Source organism: Poecilia reticulata, linkage group LG6 (genome assembly GCF_000633615.1).
Source record: "Poecilia reticulata strain Guanapo linkage group LG6, Guppy_female_1.0+MT, whole genome shotgun sequence".
Classification (NCBI taxonomy): domain Eukaryota; kingdom Metazoa; phylum Chordata; class Actinopteri; order Cyprinodontiformes; family Poeciliidae; genus Poecilia; species Poecilia reticulata.
The window spans coordinates 29,130,836-29,155,930 of record NC_024336.1 but is presented as its reverse complement, the minus strand read 5'-3'; the positions used below and the strand labels follow the sequence as shown (position 1 = coordinate 29,155,930).

Genomic DNA, 25,095 nt, shown 5'->3' with positions numbered 1-25,095 from the left:
GCTCAGCAATGTAACGTGATCCTCTGCATTAAGTGATGGCAAAGCGGGGCGTCATCACGACTTTACACAAGTGTGTCTTTACCTCCGCGGCAGAGGCTCCGCCGAACCCCTGAGACCGACTCATCAAACCCCTGGGGTTTGACCGAACCCAGGTTAAGAACCACTGCGTTAGAGGTTTTATTGTCGTCTCATTAGCGTGAGTCCAGCTGCCATGTTGTGCAGGGCAGTGTGTGGTTTACCTGTATGGAGACCTTGGAGTCGAAGACTTCCTGGCAGAGGGTGCAGTGGTACAGGACGAAGGTGTGCATGTCCAGCAGGTGTTTCTGCAGGTCGTCCACGGACGAGAATTGCTTGTCACAGCTTTCACACACGTACTGCGTTGACGTGGTGGTGTAATGCACCGTGAGGTGCTGCAGCAACGCGTCCTGCGTCTCAAAGTCTTCTTTGTTGCACTGCGGGCAGGACTGGCGCCTCAGCAGCATCTCCAGGTGAGATTTCAGATGCACCTGGAAACCCTCAAAACTAGAAAATCGGAGGTCGCACTGGTTGCAGGGATAATCGCCGTTGCTTCCCAGGGACGGGGTGGAGTCACCGCCCAGGCGGTGGCGTTTGGGAGAGGAGATCTCCACGTCGGAGGAGGCTGGGCTGAGGTCAGCCACCTTCGCCTGCCGTTTGTTGTTAGCCAGCGGGATGTTCTTGTGGTTCTCCTTGATGTGCTTGGTGAGCTTGAGGAGTGAGCCGAAGATGGGAGAATTGGTGCAGTAAGGGCAGGAATAGACCTGGACATGGAAAATACATTTTCATAAAAATCAGCATTCACTGTTAGTCCCCAACGGTGAACGCTGCGTCCCTGTGGAGGGAGAGAGGAAATGGAGAAAGATATGCAGAGCAGGAGGAAGATAAACAAGCACATTCCTTAAATCACAATTAGATTTGACGGCTTGTTTTTAGAGCTGTGAAGAAATCTAGAGTCATTTCTAAACTCCTTTCCCTTCCAAAGCGTCAGTAATCTTTAAAGTGGTTTCGACCTTTAAGTTCAGGCTTTTGTGTTATTTAAGCCACTTGACTCGGAACTATGAATCATTCTCGGTTCTGAACTGAAGGAAGCACAATTTGTTCACATTTCTTTAATTAAACCTATGAACAAAATAACACACTGTGATCGACAGAAAAAAGTTATTTAGAAATAATCTTCTACGTCTAAAACTAAACACACAAATTAACTAATCCACTATTTCAACTAAATTCTTAAAAATGTGCTTATAACAGATAAAATAGCAACTAAAGATCTCAGTTAGCAACAAATGCTAATGATAGCACACCTACGTTGTAAAAACACAAAATCTTACGTATTTTTGGTCATTATAAGACAAAACTAACTTACAAGCTGCTTGTCAGCAAGATGTAGGAGCTTGTTTTAAGTAAATAATTCCTTAAAATTAAGAAAAAATAAAAAATTACTAGTTAAACTGACTTATAATTATTTCACTTATAGTAAGACTTTTTGATCTATGCTAGCTAGAGTTAGATAAAATAAGCTAACATAAGGTTAGCTTACTTTAGTAAACCTCATGTTAGCTAATGTGAGGCTAGCTTACTCATGTTAACATAAATAGGCTAACTTAAGTTAGCTTAAGTTAACTCATGAGTAAGCTAACTGAGCAATAAGCTTTAGCTGAGCTCCAATCAAACATTTACTACAACAGATAAACTCAAATTTGGCATTTCAGTTGCAAAAACAAAACAAAACAAAAAAAGACCCCTAGAATTAAAGTGGTGTCAGATTTTTTTATTTATTTAGATTCTCACCTCCATGAAGGACTGAGACGCAGCCTGGAGGACAGGGGACTCCAGTTTGGCCACGGCTCCTCCAGACGCCGTCCCGCCTCCTGTGGCCGAGGTGCAGTGCGTCTGCTGGATGTGCTCCGTCAGCGAGGACTCCGTCAGGAACCCCATGGAGCACTGGTTGCAGAAGAAGGCGTGGTTCCCCTCTGGAGGAGCGACAGAAATCAGTTTTTATCATTCAATACTTTAACTATCAGCAAAAAAATACTGTGGAGATTATCTTCCATTCCCATTTTACAAATTACAAATATTGATCCTATTTTATAGGATTATACAAATGATTTGTATAATTATAAACATTAGATGTGTAATGCAGGACATATAAACCATTAGGGGGGGTTATTATTAATTTTTTTTTCTTATAAATATAATAAAAAACATAAAAATATTTTATTTTATTTTCATTTTAACTAACTTTTTATGTTTTTATTATTTTACTTATTTTTTTCCTAGCTTTGTCACCTTCCTACTCTTTCCGAATTGGATATATACATTTTGCTATTTTATGTTTGTTTATTTATTATCATGATTTTCTTCACTTTATTTTTGTCTGACATTTTATTTGTTTGAAATAAATATTTTATTTCATTTTTCTTCTTATAAATACAATGAAAAGCTTATAAAAATGTTTAATTTGCCAAAGTCACTCTTTTTAAAAAATTGTAATTAGCTTTTATCACATTTAATTTTTATATTTTATTCCATTTATGACTTATTTTAAGTGGCAGCTATAAATAAACGTCATAATATTTGGGTTAGGCTGATGGTCTCAGTAATACTGACAGATGTTTTAGACCGAGGCCGTTAGCTTCAGAGTGAGCAGACCTAGCGTGGTGGATCCTGCCATGATCCCCCCAGGCAGGCAGTGGGACACTCGGATGTGCTCCTGCAGGGAGTTGATGTCTCCGAACATGTCCGGACAATAGTTGCAGTGAAACGCCGTGACGTTTGTGAACTGGAGCAGAGGGAAAGCTGCCGCTGCCGCCGCCGAGCCGACGCTCCCGCCGCTAGCGCGGTGGGCCTTTCGCACGTGCTCGTTGAGGTTGTAGAGCGTGGGCAGGGTTTCCAGGCAGAGCTGGCAGGTGTGGCTCTGCTGCGGCTTGTCTGCATGGATGGTCTTCAGGTGGATCTCCAGCACGGCCAGGCTGTGGAAGTCCCTCTTTGAGCAGTACGGGCACGAATACGTCACCTTAGCCCAACTCCCTCCTGAGCCTGCAGAAACAAGAGCTGGACATTAACACTGTCGATCACTGGCAGGAAAACGTTTCTCTGCAATAATTTACTTTTAAATTGGGGGTTTTTTGCAGGTATGCATAAGCAGTCAGTATCTTCTCTGCACTTTAAACAGTTTTAATTGCTAAAACAATCAATCAAGTTTATTTGTACAGCAAATTTCAGTTCAAAGTGCTTTACATCATAAAAACACAAAAAATCAACGATCGAAACATCACATTTTTCCAAGTGTCGTCATTACAGATCAAAATGTTGATTAATGTTTTATTGATTATGTTTCAAAAACTTTAAACAGGTGGGTTGTTGTTTAGATCTATAGGATCTCAGTGTTTCAGCTGTTTTGCAGTTTTCTGGAAGTTTGTTCCAGATTTGTGGTTCATAGAAGCTGAAAGCTGCTTCTTCATGTTTGGTTCTGGTTCTGGAGATGCAGAGCTGAACCAGAACCAGAAGACCTCAGAGATCTGGAAGGTAACAACAGCAGATCTTTAATATTTTTAAGCCGTTCAGTGATTTATAAACTAACATCAGTATTTTAAAGTCTATTCCCTCAGTGGAAGGGTGATGAGCTCCATCCTCCTGGTTTTAGTCAGAATGCCAGCAGCAGCGCTCTGGATCAGATCCAGGTGGAGGGTTGATTTTTACAGGCAGACCTGTGAGGGTGCTGATGGTACCAGTACCTTGATGGGCCAGACTAATCGCTCCGTCCTCCCCGGAGTCTCCGCCTCTCCTGCGGCCTCGTTCGCTGCTCTGGCTGCGCTTCAGGGTGGAGTCAGGGGTGGAGCCTCTCTCCAAGCTGGCGCTGGAGTCCGGCGTGGCCGAACTCATGGAGGCCACGCTTCCGAGCGGCGGATCGGGACTGGCGGCGCTGTGGTTGGACGAGTCGGGCTGGCGGTGGCTGTCCAGGTGGCAGTAGACGTCCTCCACGGACGGGAACTGCTCCGAGCAGACCGGACATCTGGGAGGGGAAGGAGAACCACAGTGAGGTCCAGCTGCAGCGATTCTCCAATCAGGGGCGTTCAGAACGCGGAACGCCGCCGTTACTTGTGCTTCCGGTTGGCGTGCTGCGTTTCGATATGCGTGAGCAGCGACGCCTCGTCCAGGAAGATCTCCGGACAGTGGATGCACTGCAGGTCGGCCCGGTCGGACAGCTGCGGGTGTCGGGTCAGGACGTGCTTCTCCAGCTCGTCCGTCTGGCTGAACGTCTCCTCGCAGTAATCGCACATGTACAGGTCCTGGTCCAGGTCCAAGTCTCCGCCCGTCCCCTTCTTCCCGCCGTCCTTCTCGCTCCGCAGCGCCAGGTGCTCTCTGTTCTTACGGTGAGCCTGCAAGGTCCGAACGTTTTAACGCCCTCATTTGTTCGCTTTGGAGGAAAACTAGAGATGCACCGACCCAATATTGATATCTGTATCGGTTCCGATACTGTTGTTTTTCGAAACGGTATCGGCCAATATTAAACCTCAAATATCGGTATCGGTGGATCGGTGCATCCCAAGAGAAAATGATAACAAGCCGTTTACCTGCATGTGGCTCTGCAGTGATGAGGTGGAAGAGAAGCCACGTTTGCACACTGAGCATTTAAATGGTTTGCTGGAGCTGCAGAGGAAAAATCAATAAGCCACAAATCAGACTGAAGAAACAGAAATACACTTTTTTTTTTTTAGAGGTTTTCAATGCTACTACCTGTGTGTTTTAAGATGGATCTTCAGGTGATCGGAGCGAGAAAACGCAGCTTCACATTCCTGGCAGCTATACTTCTTATCACCTGCAGGCGATAAAACTGAAGATAAGATTCCTGATGGAACATGTGTGTTTATGTTTGATAAAACAAAAAAGAAAGTTTAAGAGGAGGTTTTTAATTCTGAAGGTTACTGCAAGGCTGCTTAAGCAAAATGCATAAAATCTAGGACTAGAATTATAAAGGTTCGCATGAGCTTATTTTTTACATTTCTGGATGCTGCACAGCCATTATTTGTAGCATTTCAATAACCAATACATCAATACAATCCTTAAATCCAGGTCTTTCACAATTTATCTGTTATTAATCCATAACAACTAAATAAAATGCTAAAAAACGGCAAAGAAAAATCCCAAAAACGTAATTCGGTTCACAATTTCTTTCCAATATATTGCAAATATAAGAATTTCTTAATCTTATTTACCAAACTTGTCAATACAAAAAGCTGCAGAGAGGCCTTCTGAACCATAGAACTTGTATTTTGATTTTTTGCAGAAGTTAGTTTTTCACATACCGCCAAGTTTATAACATCTATCCACAGCCAGAATAGAAATGTGCGTGTCATATAGACTTTGTATATTGTGGCGGACATTTTACGACAATGTATGCGATTTGTGTCCTGTTTGTACCGTTACTGTTTCTCAATAAAGATCTATATAAAAATAAATTTAAAAAAACCGTGTACAGCACACATGGCTTCGTTTTGTACACCACTTCCTCATAGGTGGTGCAGGTACGCTGTATACTTGGCACAGCATTTTGTACCCGAAAATAAAGTCCGACGGGAAATGAAATCCCGTGAAAATATCTCACGATATCTTATGCTGTCGACGTGAGGACGGGAGATCCAAACCAGGAAGTGATTGCGCAGATCTAAAAACCATATAGATGGATATAGCGAATGGATATGCCTCGTGTGTCTGGTTCCTCCGTTTACTATAAATCTGTGAAGTCGTAATGCGGCCATGTAGCGCTTCTGGGACATGTGGAATGTCGGAAAAGTAAGTAAAATTCTTACGGTTTCATATGCAAAAAAAAAAATTGCTCTACCTTATGTGGTTCGAATTCTACCGGCATTTGAAAAATATTTACATGCAACTCAGATCGCCGGCGATCCGGCCGTCCGCAATCTGTTCAATAATCCGGAGCTCATTCAGGCTCAGTAATTTCTCTAAAGAAAGATTTCAGTTCTGGGAAAGTAACAAAAAAGAAGCATGTAGAATTGAGGTTTAATAAATCTATTCCCAGTAACTCCAATATTTGATTGGATCTTTTCCATATTTGAGCCTCTCAGTCCGACTCTTCAGCCAATGAGAGAAGAAGGAGCAATGAGCTGCAGAGACGTTTGAACGAACCTGTGTGGAGCTTCACATGGCGGTCTCTGCTCCTCTTGTGTTTAAACAGGCGGCTGCAGAACGTGCACTTGAAAGGCAGCTTGTCGCTGTGGATCTGCTCGTGTCGCTTCAGGTAGCTCAGGCGGCTGAAAGCGGACAGAACCAGGCGTTATTTCAGCTCCTAGCCAACAGAAACCTAAACACTGGGACTAAATGTTTCTACTTAATTTGGAAAACCAGTAAAGCCTTTCAGTAGATTTCTATAAATCAATCCCTCCAGTTTTTTGCGATTCCTTTATCACAGAAATTGACATAAAAATCAGCAGATCTAAAGCATAATTTTGAGTTTATTGCGACTACGTGATGCTGCCTCCCACCTACAGGTGGCAGTGTTACTTCTACTAACACTGCTGCCTCAGCCTAACTTGATGTCAAGTTTTTATTCAAAATCGATTTGGTGAATAACAAAAGTAAAGCTATTTAAGTTCTTTAAGCTCAAATCTGGTTTTGTTTTTTTTTTGAAGGGATATAAAGAGGAAAATTGCTCGCAAATAATTCTAATAGCTACCTTCCACCTGAGCCGTGGATCTCTGCAGCTCCTCCAGAGTTCCCATGAGTCTCTTGGCTGATTCATTTAAACGTTTAAAGCTTGGAAAATTGTTTCATGACTCAAATCTGATGTCAACTTCACAAACGTTCACAGAGCAGCTGTTTACAGAAGAGGATTAGAGACACTGAAAAAAATTCTTGATAAATCTCAGAATTGTCACTTTAACCTCAGATTTATATTTTTTCATCAGAATTCTAGAATTAGTTTCAGAATTCTCAGACTGAAGTCAGAATTCTGAGAATAAAATCTGAATTTGCTCTGTGTTCTAAGATCAAAGTAAAAATTCTGATCGTTTCTCAAAATTCTGACTTAAATCTGAAATCAAAAGTGAGAATTCTGAGGAAAAAGTCTGAGATTAAGTTTAGAATTCTTTTTTTTTGATCAGACTACTGAGATTAAAGTAATTTTTTTTTTATTCTTACTTTAATCTCCAAAAATCCAGAATTTTTGCTTTTGATTTCAAAAGATTAGAGTCTGAATTCGTTTTTTTTTTCAGTGTCCCTGATCCTCTTCCACAGCTGTACATTTATTTACACTAGATTTCCTTTAGGGGTAACCAAGTAAGCAGGGCTGCAAGCAAATTCACACCTAGTCCATCTGTATGTCTTTCAAGCAGATAAATTGAAAACATATAATTATTACGAGTTTATCTGTCAGCTTAAATCCCAGTAAAATCCATTAAATGCCATTAAAAGTGCGAGAAGTTGAAGGGGTTTAGCTGCTTCTGCGCGGCGGAACAAGGGCGTGAATGTTGAAGAATGACAGAAGGAGGTGAGCTCGGCAGAACGATTAATACGGGGAATAATAATGATGATGACTCTGGAGTGTGTGTAAGACAGCTGTTCTTAAAATGGCTCTTGACTGAGTCTCCGGAGACGCTGGTGAGAAATGTATTCACCTCATTCCCTTTACTGTTGCCTTAGCGTTCCACTTTATTATGGAAATAGCAGCGAGGCGGCTGCAGCTTATTTATGAGCACCCAGATATTCATGAGCGGGATCCAGATGTGGAGGAGATACCTGAAGGATTTGTCACAGAACTGGCAGGGGTAGGGCAGGCCGGCGCCGCCCTCCTCCTCGCCGCCGGTGGCCATGCCCAGGTCGCAGCAGCCGTCGGGCATCTGGGAGGGCGACGCCACGTCCTTGCTGGAGGGCGAGGAGGGCACCCAGGACAGGCCGGCGGGGTCATCGTCGCCATCTAGAGGAAAGGAAGCAGGGGAGGCGTACTTTAACTCAGCTGCAGGATGGTGGAAAAAAAAAAGAGGAAAAGTGAGGGTAAAGCAGGGCGAAGGGGGATGATTAAGGAGAAGTCTTATGTTTCTTGGATGGCAAAAGGGAGAAGCCTGTGGGAGTTCATAGGAGGATATAATCAAAAAATAAACACATTTATCCTAGTCACACACAAACATTCATACATAAATATACATAAAAAAATGAGGATGGCAGAGATAGAGAGAGGAAGAGAAAGAGAGGGAGAGAGATGCGCTCCTGCAGTGGCAACATCTAAATAGAAAGCTCCAAGAACTATGTATCCCCACCGGAGCCCGGAAATAAGGACAGAGTGTATTTTCTCTCCCTTCATCCTCCCTCTGCAGCCATCCCTCGCTCCATCCCTCCCCTCCGTCCCCGAGGACCGCAGATCCGCCTCATCATATTTTCATTAGGGCCTTGGCAGATTGAAACGTCAGAAAAACGATTAGGAGATGAGGAGAACAGAGCGGAAAGATGGCGATACTCGCTCCCTTTATCTGTCAGACATACCAGATTATGCACTGCTCTTTTTTTCCTCTCTTCCTCTCTTTTTCTCTCTCTCCCCCCCCTCCGGCCTAGTCGTGCACGGAGGCGACAGAAAGGCCACAGCTCCTTTAATAGACACTTCAGAATGGATTGGATGCAACAAAAGAGCGGGCTGAATTATGCTTGATATTGTTCTGCTGCTCTTTGTGCGCCCCGCAGCAGCGCGGCGAAGATATTTAACGTTCGCCTGGAAAACGTAAAGGAGGAGCAGCGTCTGCGTTATCCGAGAGTCGCATCAGTGAAGCCAGAAAACAAATAAAAACAGAGAGAATCGCTGGAGTGGCAGGACAGCGGAAGGAGGAAATGTCAGATTAGACAGGAGAGAAGCAGAGGACACTGCAAAAACACAAAATCTAACCAAGAAATGTTGTCTAAATTCTACTGCTAATATTTTATTACACAAGAATATAAATACTTAGAAGTCACTTTTCAGCAAGATAAATGAGCTTTTAGGTCAATAATCCTAGAATATTGATTAAAAAATTACTTGTTATAAGTGAAATAATCTGCAAAAAGACATTTTGCCATATTACATATTATAATATTGGCATATTATAACTAATACTTTTTATCTCGACTCCTACATCTTTCAGAAAAGTTGCTTTGTGTTAACTTTTATGTTAAGTGTACTAAATACTGAAGCACTGCAAAAACACAAAATCTTGCCATGTATTTTTATTTAGTTTCTAGAGCAAATATCTTATTACACTTAAAATAAGAAAAAATAACTAATAAGTAACTTTTCAGCAAGATACATGATTTTAAGAAAATAGTTCCTTAATATAACAACTCATTGTCCAGACACCAAAAAACATTAACTTATTGCCAAACAATTGTTGGGTAGTTGAGACAAAATGGAAGCATAAAAACATGCAAAATATGAATAGATCCCCTTTAATTAAACAGAAATCTAGCAAAACATTATAACCACCTGCCTGCTCCAGTGCTGGTTGTCTTTTTGATGCCAAAACAGCAAAGTTAGGGACGGGTGTAGAAACTGGCACCAAGATGGAAGCAGCAGTTTCTTTCTGTCCTGGAAGGTGAACAGTGATGCTATCGCTAATTTCTTAAAAAAATAAAATAAAATAAATCATCTTTGAGGCAAAGAGAGACCACCTGTGTAACAGCTGCTGATTGGCCCAAACTGGGTCAACAAGATAAATACAAACTACAGCAGAAAACCTACAACAAAATGGCTGTGGAAAAAGAAAATCCAGGTGAGGCAATGGCCTAGTCAAATCCAGAGCTTAACCTCACCTTCAGAGAGAAATCTGATGCAATAGTGAACTGCAAAAACAAAATCTTTCCAAGTATCTTTGGTCTGGTTTCCAGTGCAAATATATTAGTGCACTTGAAATAAGACAAAACTAACTCACAAGCAAATTCTCAGCAAAATATAAATAAAACTATATTTTCACTGTAAAACTGGATCAAAAATACCTGGTAAGATTTTATGTTTTTGCAGTGTACATGTGAAATAATCTGCAAGTGGAACAAGACATTTTTCCAGCTTGTAACTTAAAGTAAAACAAGACATTTTTTCCATTATAGAACTTTAAAAAAAAATCTTTATTATGGAATTATTGACCGAAAAAAAGCTCCTATATCTTGCTGAAAAGTTACTTGTCAGTTAAAACTTGAAATAAGATTAAACTTAAGATATTTGCACCAGAAACTAGAGCAAAAATACTTGGTGAGATTTGGTGTTTTTGCAGTGAAGCGATAAATTTGAACAGCTGCAACAAAGTGAAACCCATAAATGAAGCATCTGCACAGAGAAAACGCGGCGCAACAGTAAAAATTATCTATAAAAGGCCGATCCAGACACCCCCTGCTGGCTGCATGACAAGGTGGAAGTGTTTAAACTCCAACTGACTCAAACAGAAGGAATAATATCAGAAATTCCTAAAGACGGGACACAAGAAGACAGAAATCTGGATCGTTACGGGAAGCTCAAGGTTCTCCGAGGTGGGAAAATGGGGTGAAGAGGCAGCAGAGTCGGCCTGCAGAGATTTGGGGGAGAGCGGGTTGGTGGGTTGGAGGGGAGGGAGATTAGCGTCATTAAAGAGGCCTAATCCTCTGACTAGCGTGGCTGGCGCTAAAATGGAGGATCACACGGCTTTTTAACGGCGCCTTTGTCGGTCGGCCGCGAGGGGACCTGGCAAGACAAGGCCGGACGGCAAACTGGGAGACACTGGAGGGCCGGGAGGAGGCGGGAGCGGGGAAAAGCTCAATGAAAAGTTAAATTAGAGAAGGGTCCTCCAGGAGGAGCGCTGATGGATGGGTTAGCAGGAGAAAGTGTTGGGAAAATGAAGTTCTGTCCCCCCTCCTCCTCCTGTTTCTGTTCTTCTGAAAACCCAACTGCTCCGTTCCCGCTTCATCTTCCTCCCTCCCTCTGTCATCTTTCATGTTGCTACTCATTACAGCGTCCACGTCTCGCCCTCCGTATCGCCACGTCTCCGGCAGTTTCTGGCCTTCACCCCCGTCGTCTCGGCCTGGATGGGACCGAGGGAGGGGGGCAGGAAAGAGGAGAAGAGGGAAGGAGGGGGAGACGCTCCAGATGGACGGACTCTGAACTCGGAAAAAAGAGGGAAAGATGAGGGGGGAATGAAAGCGGGGAGAAGAAGAGAGAGCCAGGGGTCGGGGATAAAAAAGAACGGACCGCCTGCGTCTACCTGAAACAACACACACACACACACACACACACACACACTGAGTGAGTCTCTAATAGGCCAGACAGCGAGGCAACACGTGGAGGAAACCGCCTCACACACGCTGATCAGTCGCTCTTTTAGCTCCACCTGCCATAACGTCAAAACCCGACACACATTTTGTCGTGTTAAACTCAGAACCTGCAGCGATTTTTACCAGGATTTTATCACCAACAGCAAAACAAAGCAGTGCATCTTTGGAAAACAGAAGAAATACTGAGGTTTAGTCCGGTTCGTTTGGGGAAGTGTGAATGCTAATCGGATTCTGCTGTGAATCCATATGTGAACACCAATCAGAGTGGAGACCGTTCCTAAAGTAGGAAGTGGACTACAGCGCAGGGCATTCTGGGTAAATAGAACCAAAACCAAAACTAGCGGGAGAAATGACTTGTTGTTTTCTACCAAAGACGGAAGAGAAATCCTGCAACCCCTCAAATCTGATGCCATTTTTGTTTAAGGAAACCTATCAGAGGTTTTCATGTCATTTCCTTCAGTGGTTCTTGGTGCAGCGCCCCCACAGGCGAGGAGGGGAACAGCTTTTTCTCAATACGTTTTATCTCAATTAGATGCATTTGCCACAGTGCAATGGGAAAGAGAACCACAGCAGCTGAAAATGTAACAAATGTTGAAATTTTGGTCCCAAATTAAACAAGACTTGAAAACATTGAATCACACCCTACTGGACTCTGGTTACTAATTTAATATAACGCTAAAAGTAATGATACAGGTGCATGCATGCATCATCTTCTTCCCCCTTTCCAATGATCCACTACCTAAAACCCAACAAAAATACTCTCTGGTTTTTTTCGCTGCAATGTGACAAAATGTGGAAATATTCCAGGTATTTGAATACATTTTCCAGGCAAGGCAGAAGCTTCAAAAACAGACATTCTCAGGATTGCATCTCCTCTCTGAGTTTGCCTGAGTGCCGGTCTGAAGCTGAACATCAGGATAGCGTTGTCTGCAAAGCGCCTGGAATGGAAACACCGTCTATCTATGTCATGTTTCCTCTCTGTTGCTTTGATGTTTGAATCAAAGGAGCTCAGCTGGTTGCAGCAAAAAGGTTTTCCCGTCCCAGAGCTGCTGCTACAAGAGTTAAAACTGCCGACAACCTGCAGCTATGTGCTGCAACATCTCAATTAACAACCTAAACGAAGAGCGCTGCAAACGTGCGATGAACCGCTACGAAGGTTAAGCTGAAATTTTAGGTTAAAGCTAACCCTGTGCCGTTTTAAAGGCGTCATGTCTGATCTTATTTTAATCCTCCTCCTCCGCGCCTGATCCATTCAACTCTCCGTCCCACCTTTCTGCTTGGCCCTCGGCCCAGACGGGCACCTTTCCCTGAAAGACCCCTGCTGACCTTCCATCCCTCCGTTCACCAGAGCCTCATCCCTCCTTCCCGCTGCTCCCCAGGCTCCCTCCGATGGCCCCAGGCTGCCCCAGGCGTGCACACATGCAGCCCCAGACTCGCCACAGGGGGCAGAAAAACAACTTCCACCCTTGGCTTCATTCTGGCTTTCACTGTTTTGCACAGACTTGCACATGCAAACACGTAAAAGGGGGCAACTTAATGTTCTATACCGAATAAATAGGGATAAAGTATCCATATAGTGCCTCCTTCTGTCGAGCTTCATGCTGAAAAGCCTCCTTAATATATCGCGAAATTACAGCTCTTTAAATTTAAAGAGCTGCTACTAGAAATCTTTATTTCTAAGAGAGTGTTTGAAGGCTCTTATTTCCGTTTGATGCAAAATAACAAAGGAGATGTAACCAAAGTCATCTCCCACCAGTGACAATAAATGACAGGAATAATGAGCCACCCATCGGCTCTCGTTGCACCGAAACACTCCGAGGTTTTTTCCAAATTCTGCACACAGAGAACTGACAAGAAAACAGAAGAATGATCCCTACCTGGCCGCCTGATTACCATGAGTTCACATGGCAACCAGAAAGCTAAGAGCAGCTTATTGGTTGCCATGCATAATGAAACCGGCGCAGTAGGTCGGCTTCTTTGACAAGTCGTATTGTTTGGCTGAAACTACCTGTTGTGTCGTCTCTCTGCTGCTGCAGAGGGATGCGAATTCATTCTGCTGCAGAGTCCATATGAAGAACAACGTATGGAATCAGATTCATCTAACATCACAGGGCTGACTGGTTCCTAGCGGAGCGCTTCGCTCTCAGGATGCCGGTTTGCTGCTGGTTTCCAAAAGTAGATCCTTTTCAGGCAGTGAGGAAGAAACCCTGTCTAATTTTAAGACTACACTAAAAAAACACAAAATGTTCCCAAGTTTTCTAGTAAAAATCTCGTAGAAACCAAACTAACTTTCAAGTAGCTGTTCAGCAAGATTTAGTGGCTTGCTTTAAGTCAATACCTACTTAATATTGATCAAAATGAAAAAACTACTAGTTTCTCTGGCAGATTATTTGGCTAATAAGACATTTTTCCAAGTTTTAAGGTTCCATATTTTCTGCACTATAAGGCACCTAAAAACCTTCAATTTCCTCAAAAGCCGACAGTGCGCCTTATAACCCGGTGCTCCTTATATATGGACCAATATGGAGCCACAACAGGTCTAGCAGCTACGTTAAGCAGCCGCCGACTTCATTTTCCCCGTAGAAGAAGAAGCGCACGGTGCATGCTGGGATAGYTGTCAGAACGCTGGTTTGTTAATAAAGTTTGACTGACCTATCTACCTACCGTCCGTCTAGAATCAGGTCGTCTGCAGGTCATTTAGCACCACGTTCTCCACAAACATGTTGTGTGTGAACGGAGAAGGGTGACCATCGTCCGGCCACGCCCCGGCCCAGAAGGCTCACCCGCCGACCCGAGTCGGACTGTTTTGTTGACATTCTTTATGTCAACAAAGTGGCTTTAGATATTCATCCGGGTGCTTCGACTAGGGTTACCAAGGGACCAGCCCTTATTTATTTAAAGGGGGGAAGAGAGACAGTCTGCAGCGGCAGCGTGTCGGTTGGTCTGTGTTACCCAGAAAGCAGTTGGGCACAATATCACAACACCAACACCGTGAATGAAACAATGACTGGGGCAGAATACTATATAAGGTACTCGGGGACGACTTCTTTATTATTACACATCCACATTTGTAGAGTACGGAACAAATCGCGTCCCGTATCGGTTCAATACGGGACGCGCTACCGTAACTGTAGCGTCTATTCTATGCGCCTTATATATGAAAAAAGTTTTAAAATAGGCCATTCATTGACGGTGCGCCTTATAGTGCAGAAAATACGGTAAATAATCTGCTAGTTGAACGTTTTTTTTTCATCAATATTAAGGAATTAATTACTTAAAACAAGCTCTTATAACTTGCTGAAAAGTTACCTTTACGTTAGTTTTTCTTATTTCAATTGTTCTAAGTCATTATACTAGAAAACCAGACAATCAAGACTCAGTAAGATTTTGTGATTTTGCAGTGCAGGCTTAAACTTTCCTTTTTGATAAAGTATATAGTTAAGATTAGCTTAGTTTGTCCTGAGAAACTGCAGTTATGAAAACTTTAAACGACTCTGAATAACAAATTGAGCACAATGTTTGATAACTAGGATCAACTGGAATGTAAATGAACTGAACTGAATTATTTTTATAAAGAGCATTGAATTGGCTCTATAAAAGTAAATGGAGTTGAACTCCAGTGAAAGGCTTCGGATGCACGCGACATGCATTCACAGTGAGGTTTTGCACGGGGTGAAACGGTTCACAAACACGACTCTGGAGGACTCCAGAATCCTCCGCTGCAGCTCAGACGGGAGGCAGTCCGTCGGGACAAGTGCAGGAAAAATAAATAAGTGAGAGATCAGCGATGCGGCAGGCTGGCCGGGGCCCGGCCCTCGAGGAGGCGAACACATGCATTGGTACACTCTGTGCAGACTGCAGGGACCCTCACCTCCTGCCCTGGGAATGGGTCCGGCTGCTTTTGGGCGCCAACTGCACCATATGGCCGGAGTGGGTTTGTGTGTGCGTGCAAAATTTGTTGGAGGGCAGAAGGTTAGGGGCAGGGGGCTAAGGATGGGGGTGGGCAGACAGATGACAGGTTTGTCCTGACATTTCAAAATTAAACAAAAAAAAAACAAAAGTTTTAACAAGGAAGAGAAAATGAGAAGCTGCAACATCGGATTTAAAACCTGCAACGATTGGAAAACGACAAGTGCAAATATCCGAGTAACTTTTCAGCAGAAGTGTTTCATATTGATGAAAAAGTTCTGGTTCCGTTGGCAGATTATTTTACTTGTTACAAGACATTTTTCCTGCTTTACAAGTGAAATAATCTGCCAGTGGAAATTTTACTTTTTCATCAATATTAGGGATTATTGACATAAACGGGAACGTCAAACTCATTTTGGTTTCGGGCCAAATCAAGATCATGAAGCCTCTTAAAGGGCCGGTTGTGCCAGAATGTATTGATAAAATCTGTTCACAAAACTGTTGCAATATCAATGAATCCTTAAATTTAAATAATTTTATTGAACATCTTTTCAGTCCCTCCAGAATTTTGTTTTTTTTTTAGTGATCTTTAGCAATAAAAATCCAAGTCTTTGTGGGATTAATTTGGAAATATATGCAATATTTGCGCTTATTTATGATAATTCTCAAGAAACTGGAGGGACTGATTGATATAATTTGGCAGTAAACAGATACAAACCGCATTAAATTTATTGATAACATGATATTTAAGCACATTTAGTGTTTGGTCTAGAATCTGGAGGGCCACATAAAAAGCTATGGCGGGCCAGATTTGGCCCACGGGCCTCGAGTTTGATACATGTGACGTAAAAGAAGTGTGCACATCTTGCTGAAAAGCTTCGAGAGGATTAGTTTTGACTGCTTTCAAACATACAAAGATATTTGCACTAGAAACTACACCAAAAACACTTTGCAGTGCAAAATCACCAGGATGACACTAAAAATGTTCTACTTCAACTTGCAGATTATCTAAAACATTTTCCACATGAGTGAAATATTCTGCCAGTGGAATTATTTTTAATGAATAAACCTAATCAGGTGTGATTTTAAGTGCATGTCTTATTTAATTGTGGGGGTTTTTTTGGCACTAGCAGAATATCAAAAACATTTTCAGGACATTTGTAATGGAAACTGACCGTCTTCTTGAGGATTTTTCCATCTTTCTCCTGTGATTTCTAAACGGAGCTTCGTTTTTTATTCATTTCCAATCTCATCTGCACCAATTTCAACAGCAAATAAACTAAAGAAAACAAAATTCAGACACACAAACCCAACGAAGCCCAGAGTATTTCCACCTCTGCATGTAAATTACTCACTAAAATAAAAAGCTGGCCTCCGTTTCCCCTCATCAAGTTTTCAACAGACTCTTCATCTCTGTAAATCCACCAAACATGTGGCGCTGCAGCTAAACCTACAAAGGTTGCTGGTTCAATTCCCAATGTGGAAACTTATTCCCACCTATCCCTCTCTCTGCCTCTGTCCGTCTTTGTTTCTGCTGTTTGTTCGCTGAGAAACGAGAACCAGCTGTCAGGCAAGAGTGTTAAATAAACAACAACATCATGCCAACACACACACACACACACACACACACACACACACACACACACACACACACACACAGCATCCATCCCATTGTGTGCACGCCGCCGGCTACATCATCTATTTATAAGAATGAGGTTTGCTGGACGAGCAGACCGCTCACTAACCCAGAAACACGTTCACCCGAGTCTCACACACGCAGTGCTCATCCAGCGGACACACACACACACACACAGACACACACACACACACACGTTTGAGGCGTTTTCCAGCTATTAAAGCTCCCGCTTCTCTGCGACAGCACTCACAGTTAGCGTTACCCGGCGCTGGTTAGCTTCTTAGCGTTATTTGTGAAGGTTCAGATTGTTTTAAAACACACTTTCTCTGTCAGAAATGGCTTTGATTGATGAATGAAATGGCATTAACACACACGTCTTCACTTATAAATAAGTGAAGCAGCTGCAGCTTGTTGTTCAGAGGAGAGACGCACCATCATCGGCAGGTAAACTTTTTTTCTTTACAGCTTTTAAGTCGAGCTGCAAAACCGGCAGAGTCTGTGTTTGTTTCAGCGGGTCGACTGCATCCGGGAGGGACTCAGAGTAGAGCCGCTGCTCCTCCACGTAGAGAGGAGCCAGTTGAGGCTCGGGCATCTGGTCAGGATGCCTCCTGGACGCCTCCCTGGTGAGGTGTTCCGGGCACGTCCCACCGGGAGGAGGCCTCGGGGAAGACCCAGGACACGTTGGAGGGATTACGTCTCTCGGCTGGCCTGGGAACGCCTTGGGATTCCCCCGGAGGAGCTGGAAGAAGTGGCTGGGGAGAGGGAAGTCTGGGCCTCCCTTCTGAAGCTGCTGCCCCCGTGACCCGACCCCGGATAAGAGGAAGAAAATGGATGGATGGATGGATGGACTGCACACGGCGCAAAAACACTAAACCTTGTAAAGTAGATTTAAAATGAGGCTGAATTTAAAAGCAAATGGTTCTACCAGTTATGGAACAAAAGTTTGATTCCTTTCCTGATTACAAATAGGTTCAGGATAAAAAGACATGGATGCAAACTGCAAACTACAGAGCGATTCAAGACAGAATTACTTTAAATTTTCCATTAAAAGAAGCATTTTTCTAATCACTAGGAGTCGATCGCTGCCATCCGATCAAAACATCCAGAATCTTTCATCCCACTTCAAAACATTTCTGCTCAAAACGCTGCAAAAACCTTAACAACTAATTTTGATCCAGCTTTTAGGGAAAAATATGCTAGTAGACTTTAAATGAGACAAAAACTAAATCATTCCTTAATATTGATGAAAAAGTTATAGATAAATTGTCCCTGAAGTTATAAACGATAAACGATAATATTTTTGATTTGAGGCCATTTTCAAGTAATAATGGTTAAAGTTTATTCATGTCAAAGACGAATAAACTTTAAATTCTACTCAACATTTAACACTGGAACTGGAAGACATTTTAAATATTCAAAGTGAACAAAAATAAATAAATAAAACAATGAATAAAATGAATTACTGTCCTTCAACAAAGCTGAGACCAAAGCAGAAGACTGAAGACTTTTATCATCCAGTTTTTTATAGAAAGAGAGAAAAGAGAAAAACAATAAATCATACAAATGGAAATTATTTCGTTTCTTTGAATTTATCATGCAGTAACTTGATTTGCTGCTCATTGCGACAGATCTATTCCTAAGTTAGTTTTGTCGTATTTTAAGATTTTTGTACAAGAAACTCAACCAAAAATACTTTTGTGTTTTTCCAGTGCAGCAGCAAGAGCTGGATCTGAGCGGAGATCAGCAGAGAAAACGAGAGGGGGAAAGAGACAAGCGGGGCAATGAGGCTGCTGAAGTCCCGGGGGAGACCAGCAGAGGGGGGTCTGGGGCCCAAGGGAGGCCCAAGAGCAAGCTGTGAGAGGCGGGTACCTCCAGCACAACGTTCCCCCCCTCCTCCCTCCCTTCTGGAGGACGGGATCCTGGACAGCCCCCTCACTCACAGCTCCTAAACCCCCCGATGAGAGGAGAACATGCACACACACATGGAAGAGACGTCCCCTGGGGGCGGTACGGAGCGGTGCAGAACACCTGGACCTGCCATTACTGACACACTCAGGGATTAGAGGCACAGACGGCGGGAGGCATGGAGAGGGAGAACGCACACTGGGATGCACGCAGCATCCAGAAAGTAATCTGCATAAACACTCACAGGCACGAAATAATGACAACTACAGCAAAAATGAGCAGGCAGAACCAGGGAGGTTCCTCTGGAGAGCACAAACCGGGCTGCACCGTGTGGGTCAGGAAGATTTTTCAGATCAGGAGCCATTAAAAAGCTCAGCCAAGGTTAAAAACACTTGGATTTCCACACAATAACTGGCGATTTTAATAGAGAAAATATGTCTTAATATACATTAATATGCACAATCATCTTACAACTACACTGCAAAAACACAAAACATAACCAAGAGCTTTAGGTCTCATTTCTAAAGCAAATATCTTGAATTAAGACCAAACTAACTTAAAGTAACTTTCTTAGCAAGATGTAGGATCTTGATTTAGGTTATTCCTTAATATTTATTAAAAACTTATAGCTCAATTGGCAAATTAATTCACTCAGAAGATGGAAAAATGTCTTGTTATAAGTGAAATAATCTGGCAGTGGAATAATATCAGATTATTACCATCTATAGCTCAGGTTTAAGCATTGACAAAGACATCAGATTCAACTGCAGTAGATTAGAAAAGTTTTATAAATATAAAAAAGGTGCAAAAAACCCATAGGAATTTATTCTTGTGAATTTTATAGCTATTTATATGAAACTAAGTTAAAATAGACTAATCTTTGATAAGCTAATATTTGCTAAATTAAGCTAATTTCATGCAAACATTTAGCTAAATTAATTTAATTCCAAAATTAATTTAAACGGAGGAATTAAATTAAAAGCGAAGCCTCGGGAGTTTTATTATGTACTAATGTTTGAACTGCTAACTTGGATTGTATTACTAAAATATGAATAATTAAGGAGTGGTGGGGGCTGATGTTACATCAGGAAAGATGAGTGGAAACGTATCAGGCTGCAGGAAGGGATTTAATGGGAAATGGTTTCACTTCAGCTGCATCGGATGGCTGTTTGTCATGCAAATTCCTGCAACCTGACGTTCCTGAACAAAAACTGCTTCATTACAGTTTTAATTAAAAAAAAAAGAACAAAGTAAAACATTTTAGAGCATATTAGGAAGTGGCTGCAGCTCCAAACAACCGTCTGACCATAAACACTGAAATCTGTCCAAAAATAATTTCCACAAAGCAAAACCTGAAGGATTTCAAGAGATCTACAAGGAAAACTTAGAAAAACTGCAACTGAGGTTGATTTAAGTGGAAAAGTTTAGGTTTAAAAGAATTAAATGGATTAACTATGATTTTATGTGCAGTCTGGTGCACAAGTTTGAATTTATTACACATTTTTTTCTCAATTCTAACAAGTTCATTATTCACCCTGTATAGCGTTACATTCAGTTTAACCCAAAACTATTCACACATCTGATGGATTTAGGTTTAAATTAATGTTTTAACTTGAATTTGAAGCCAGATTAGAGTTTCAGTAAGTGGCTCAGCGTAATGTGAATCTGACAGAGAAACTGAAGGGTTATGGCAGCAGACCTCTGAAACTTCAAATACTTGGTGCTGATCACCAAAGACAATATGTGGGAATAACAGAGGGAAAATGCACAGATGTGATCAGTAATTAGAAGACAGATTGGAAAGCCGAGATGCCAATAAGGACTTTTAAACTGAGGAACAACATGGGATTAAAGAATCTGGCACACAGCTTTTATGAAAATGAATACTCCCTCCATGTTGTTGTAAAATCTTTTCATGTAGGACAGATATGGAAAAATTTGGGCAAATAACTAAATAGAAAGCTTGATAGGGTCTCAGTGAAAGCTGAGTCTGTTAGCATAGCCACTGATGTCAGGGTGATTGACAGCGCTAAGACCCGCCTCCTGGCTCTGATTGGTTGTTTTTGGTGCATTTCTTCAGACTGTAATAGCAGTTCAGGGAAAGGCAGAGGAGATAAACCTTTTCACAGATTATCTGTCTCATATTATAAAAATATTTAAAAAACATATTTTATAAAAGTTGCATACTGCAGCTTTAACCAGTATAAAAAAACATGCAAGAAAAAAATTGGATTTCAGGAAAGAAGTAAATCAGAATCAAGATTTGCGGTGTGATGAAGACCAGGTGGAGATCTTCATCATCGTGCCCATCCGTCCAGACGATTTGGGCTCTCGGTTACTGAGAACCAATTGCTTCCTGGAGGCGTGGAGTTTTTAATTTTTACCAAATCGCTAACATTTATTTGTGAAATGCAACGTTATGAAGCTTACCGGAAATTACCTGCGATGTAAACGACCAGAGAAAAGTGCAGATCTGAATGAGGCGGCTGTTGATGTTAACTAAATATTTGGAAGAGAAGAAAACACAGATTGAACGGCTTCGTTCGCTTCCTGCACTAAAAACTACAGGCAGGAAATTAATGTCATTGTTCACAACTTCTGTTCACTGATTGGTCGGTCAAAATGGACCAGAGGGAATCCAAGTGAAAGGGAGAAAGCCCAGAATGTGAAGTGAGATTTTATTTGAGTGGAACGGTGGATCAATTAATTACATGATAAATGAGTTTTTCTCTTTTTCTGCTAAGATGGGAGATAAAAGTCTTCAGTCTGGCGCTTTGGACTCGACTCATTCTTCATTTTGTTTGTTGTTTTGTTTAATTATTTTGGATAAAAGCTGCTAAAACCAACATGAATAGTAATTTATTGGATATCCTTACTGCTGTTCTTCTGTTGCTTTGTCTGCTTTTGTTTTAAATTTACTTTATTTGTATATAACTTTGTTTATTCTTTTATGACTATGCTAAATACTACGACTGCTATTTAATGTTAATGTTCATTAGAATTTAAAGTTATTTTTCTCTGACAATCTGTTCTTGCATTATCACATGAAAACGGTCATAACGTCTGGGACACTTTATGGTTCCGACCAGAACTGAACGGCGTTCCTGTCCTGATCCCCGTCTCGCTTCACGTCTGAGGCGTTCATGTTGCACTGCAGAATTATCACTCCTCTTCTTCCTCATCCTCTTCTTCTTCTTGTGTCTCTGATGCGATTCCCCCCCGTTATCAGGCGGCGAGCAGTCAGCCCTCCCGGATCCCCTCTGCAGCTGTCACTGTCACCCCCCACCACCTCACAAACTATTCTCCGAGGACACACACACACACACACACACACACACCAAACACCCACATGCACTGCAAACACGGCCGACTGCAAATCTCTGAACACAAAACTGCGCTCTTCTTGACTTCACAAACGTCGTTTTATCTGCTGGTTCGCAGGCCGCACTGCTTGGCAGCCTGCAGGAGGAGGGGAACCCAAATACCCCCACAAACGCCACCACAGAACCAAACTGTCCCACCGACACTCAGATTCACCTGAGCGAACAAAGCGGCTCTCATTAGCATGAGGAAAATAAACGCAACGTGAGAGAAAAACGGGAAAAGCGATTAAATAAAGTGATTTTGGAAGATAAGCTGATGGAAGGCTGAAAAGCCCTCCGCCTCTTTTCTCCTTCCCCATTTCTTCTGTGCTGTTGTTTGTCTTATGTTGTTTATCCGTCTCGCTGCTCTCCCCAGCAAGCTCTGCTCCTGACTTATTCACAAGTATGTTTTCTATCATATCTGGAAAAGAAAAATAAAAAAAAGAGGAGCAGATCGGTTAATATTTTAAGACATCCCACTTGCAGGGGTGAGGCCGAGAGAGAGAGAGAGAGAGAGACACAAAGACGGAGGGGAGAGTCGGAGACGGGGAGGAAAAGAGGGACCACAGAGGAGGAATTCTCTTGTTCCTTAACCCCAATACTTGGATTCTTGCTGGGAGCAGAAAAATGCATGAACACAAAAACACACAGCCAGAAAACACAATGAAAAGGAGGCTGCTTGGAAAATGTTGATTTAAAAAAACAGCAGAATAAATACTGAGAAGTTTAGAAATCTGCAGGTGGAGGGACTTAAAGCTGTGACAGGAACTCAGAAATTCACTGCAGCTTTTAAAAAGAAAAGGATTCAATCAGGGATCTGAAGCTCCAGTCCTCTGGTCCCACTGACCTGCAGCTTTTAGACACATCAAGGCTCCAAAACACCTGAATTAAACCAAAAATTAATGCTGAACTTGATGATGCAGAAAGGATTCAGGTTTGTTGGAGCCAAACCTTTTGGCTGCTTCCAACAAATATGACTAAACAACAGGAAGGTTTTTGACACGACTCATTTTTCTAAGTGCTTTTAGACCCAAATAGAAAAATGTTCAAAATGTGAATTTTGCATAATTGGTCCCATTTGGCCATATTTTCTTGCCAACACCAGTTTGGAGAGTTGAGATGAAAGCCGTCTTACCGGCGCTCATGTTCTGAATCTTTCTGAATCTTGAAGGTGGTTTTGCACCAGAAGAAGAAAATGTATTTTCAGGATCCTCATTGTTGTGTAGTTTGTCTTGTTCTACTAATCACTTCTTTTGAGGTGACAATTCAATCTCTGCAGGATTTGACCCAAAACGTTTTTACTGATGCAGAAATTATCTTTAAATAAATTCAGCTACAGCCAAGAACCAACTTAGAAACAGAACAGAAATATCCTGTATTTTTTCCTCAGTGGTGAAATTCGGAAAATTCAAAGCAAAAAAAAAAAATGGTTTTGCTTAAAGATGTTTCTGTAAAATTCAAACTACATAAGCTAGACAGAAAAACATGGAGCAACAGAGTTAGAAATCTGATTTCCACGTACCATAAACTCAGTTGGGTTACTTTTGAATGACCTTGGTGAAAAAAATAAATTAAAAAAAAGACAAATCGGTTTTGGAAATCCTCCATCACAAAGTAAAAAAAAAGTTAAGGGAACTGAAATCGACTTGATGCAATCAGCCGGGTTTCATTTTTAATCAATTTGAACTATAAACTGAAACCAACTACCTTTTTCTGCTCAATAGGATCAATTTGAACAGAGTGATTGGATTGAAATTACTTTCTTTTTACTACATTTGTTGCTTCTGAGGGCTGCACAGTGGTGCAGTTGGTAGAGCTGTTGCCTTGCAGCAAGAAGGTTCTGGATTCGATTCCCGGTCTTTCTGCATGGAGTTTGCATGTTCTCCCTGTGCATGGTGGGTTTTCTCCAGGTACTCCGGTTTCCTCCCACAGTCCAAAAACATGACTGTTAGGTTAATTGGCCTCTCCAAATTGTCCCCAGGTGTGAGTGTGTGTGTGCATGGTTGTGTGTCCTGTGTGTCTCTGTGTTGCCCTGAGACAGACTGGCGACCTGTCCAGGGTGACCCCGCCTCTCGCCCGGAACGTTAGCTGGAGAGGCAGCAGCAACCCTCCTGACCCCACTGAGGGACAAGGGTGTAAGAAAATGGATGGATGGATGGATGTTGCTTCTGAAATATGAGCCATGCGGAGCCACCGGGTGTTTAAAGATGTGCAGGACCAGATCTAAGCCAGAGGAGGCAGCATTTAGTTTCTATGCTGCTCAGAGCTGAACAAACTCCCTGAAAACCTGAGATGTGCAGAAACTGATGGCTCCTTAAATCAGAACAGAAAACTAAAGTTTTCATCTGCTTTTAACCAAACAACCCGACTAATAAGCTGAAAGGTTTACACCGTTATTATCTGTATATTAAAATGTTTTTGAAGTTTCCATATCTCAGAATGTTTCAGATCATTTTTATAGATACAGACATTCCCTCTAAAGATCATGATTATCTCTGAACTTGTAGGGAAACACTGATCCATTTTCTGATCTAGAGTATGAAACATTTCATTCATAAAAATACTTGTTCTTTTTCACAGATATTTTCTTCTTGAACTTCAGATTCCAGCTCAGGACAATGTTTCTCAGCAACCTCCAGCGTTTATAAGCCACACATGCATCTGAAATATGGATGCCCTCATCATCATGAAAAAAAGAAAAAAATGCATGCATGTGCACACATAATGACGGACACAAAGGCCCTCCCCTGTGACTTCACAGAGTGAAGTGAATTCCAATCAGGCAGTAAGCAGGACAGCTATTTCCAGGGACAAAGGACAGGGGGAGACATGAGGAGGAGTGGAAGGAGAGATGGAGAGGGGGGCTTGGAAACAAAGGGCTCTGGTAGCACCCAGGGGAGAAGGCCCGGAGCAGCTGACGTCAGTTTGGGGGTGTGTGTGTGTGTGTGTGTGTGTGTGTGTGTGTGTGTGTGTGTGTGTGTGTGT

General features: G+C 42.2%; 1 protein-coding gene across 6 annotated transcripts in view; it reads right to left on the bottom strand.

The window, feature by feature from the left end:
• The window catches only part of znf423 (zinc finger protein 423), a 185,875-nt gene that overhangs the window by 100,334 nt on the left and 60,446 nt on the right, over positions 1-25,095 (bottom strand). For all 6 annotated transcript variants that reach the window (XM_008412530.2, XM_017305363.1, XM_008412533.2 and 3 more), the window contains 9 exons: positions 7,777-7,954; positions 6,169-6,293; positions 4,759-4,840; positions 4,596-4,671; positions 4,120-4,400; positions 3,756-4,033; positions 2,671-3,057; positions 1,810-1,991; positions 240-779 (listed from right to left, as the gene is read on the bottom strand). In XM_008412530.2, the coding sequence (XP_008410752.1) occupies positions 240-779; positions 1,810-1,991; positions 2,671-3,057; positions 3,756-4,033; positions 4,120-4,400; positions 4,596-4,671; positions 4,759-4,840; positions 6,169-6,293; positions 7,777-7,954 (2,129 nt within the window). The remainder of the gene's footprint in view (positions 1-239; positions 780-1,809; positions 1,992-2,670; positions 3,058-3,755; positions 4,034-4,119; positions 4,401-4,595; positions 4,672-4,758; positions 4,841-6,168; positions 6,294-7,776; positions 7,955-25,095) is intronic.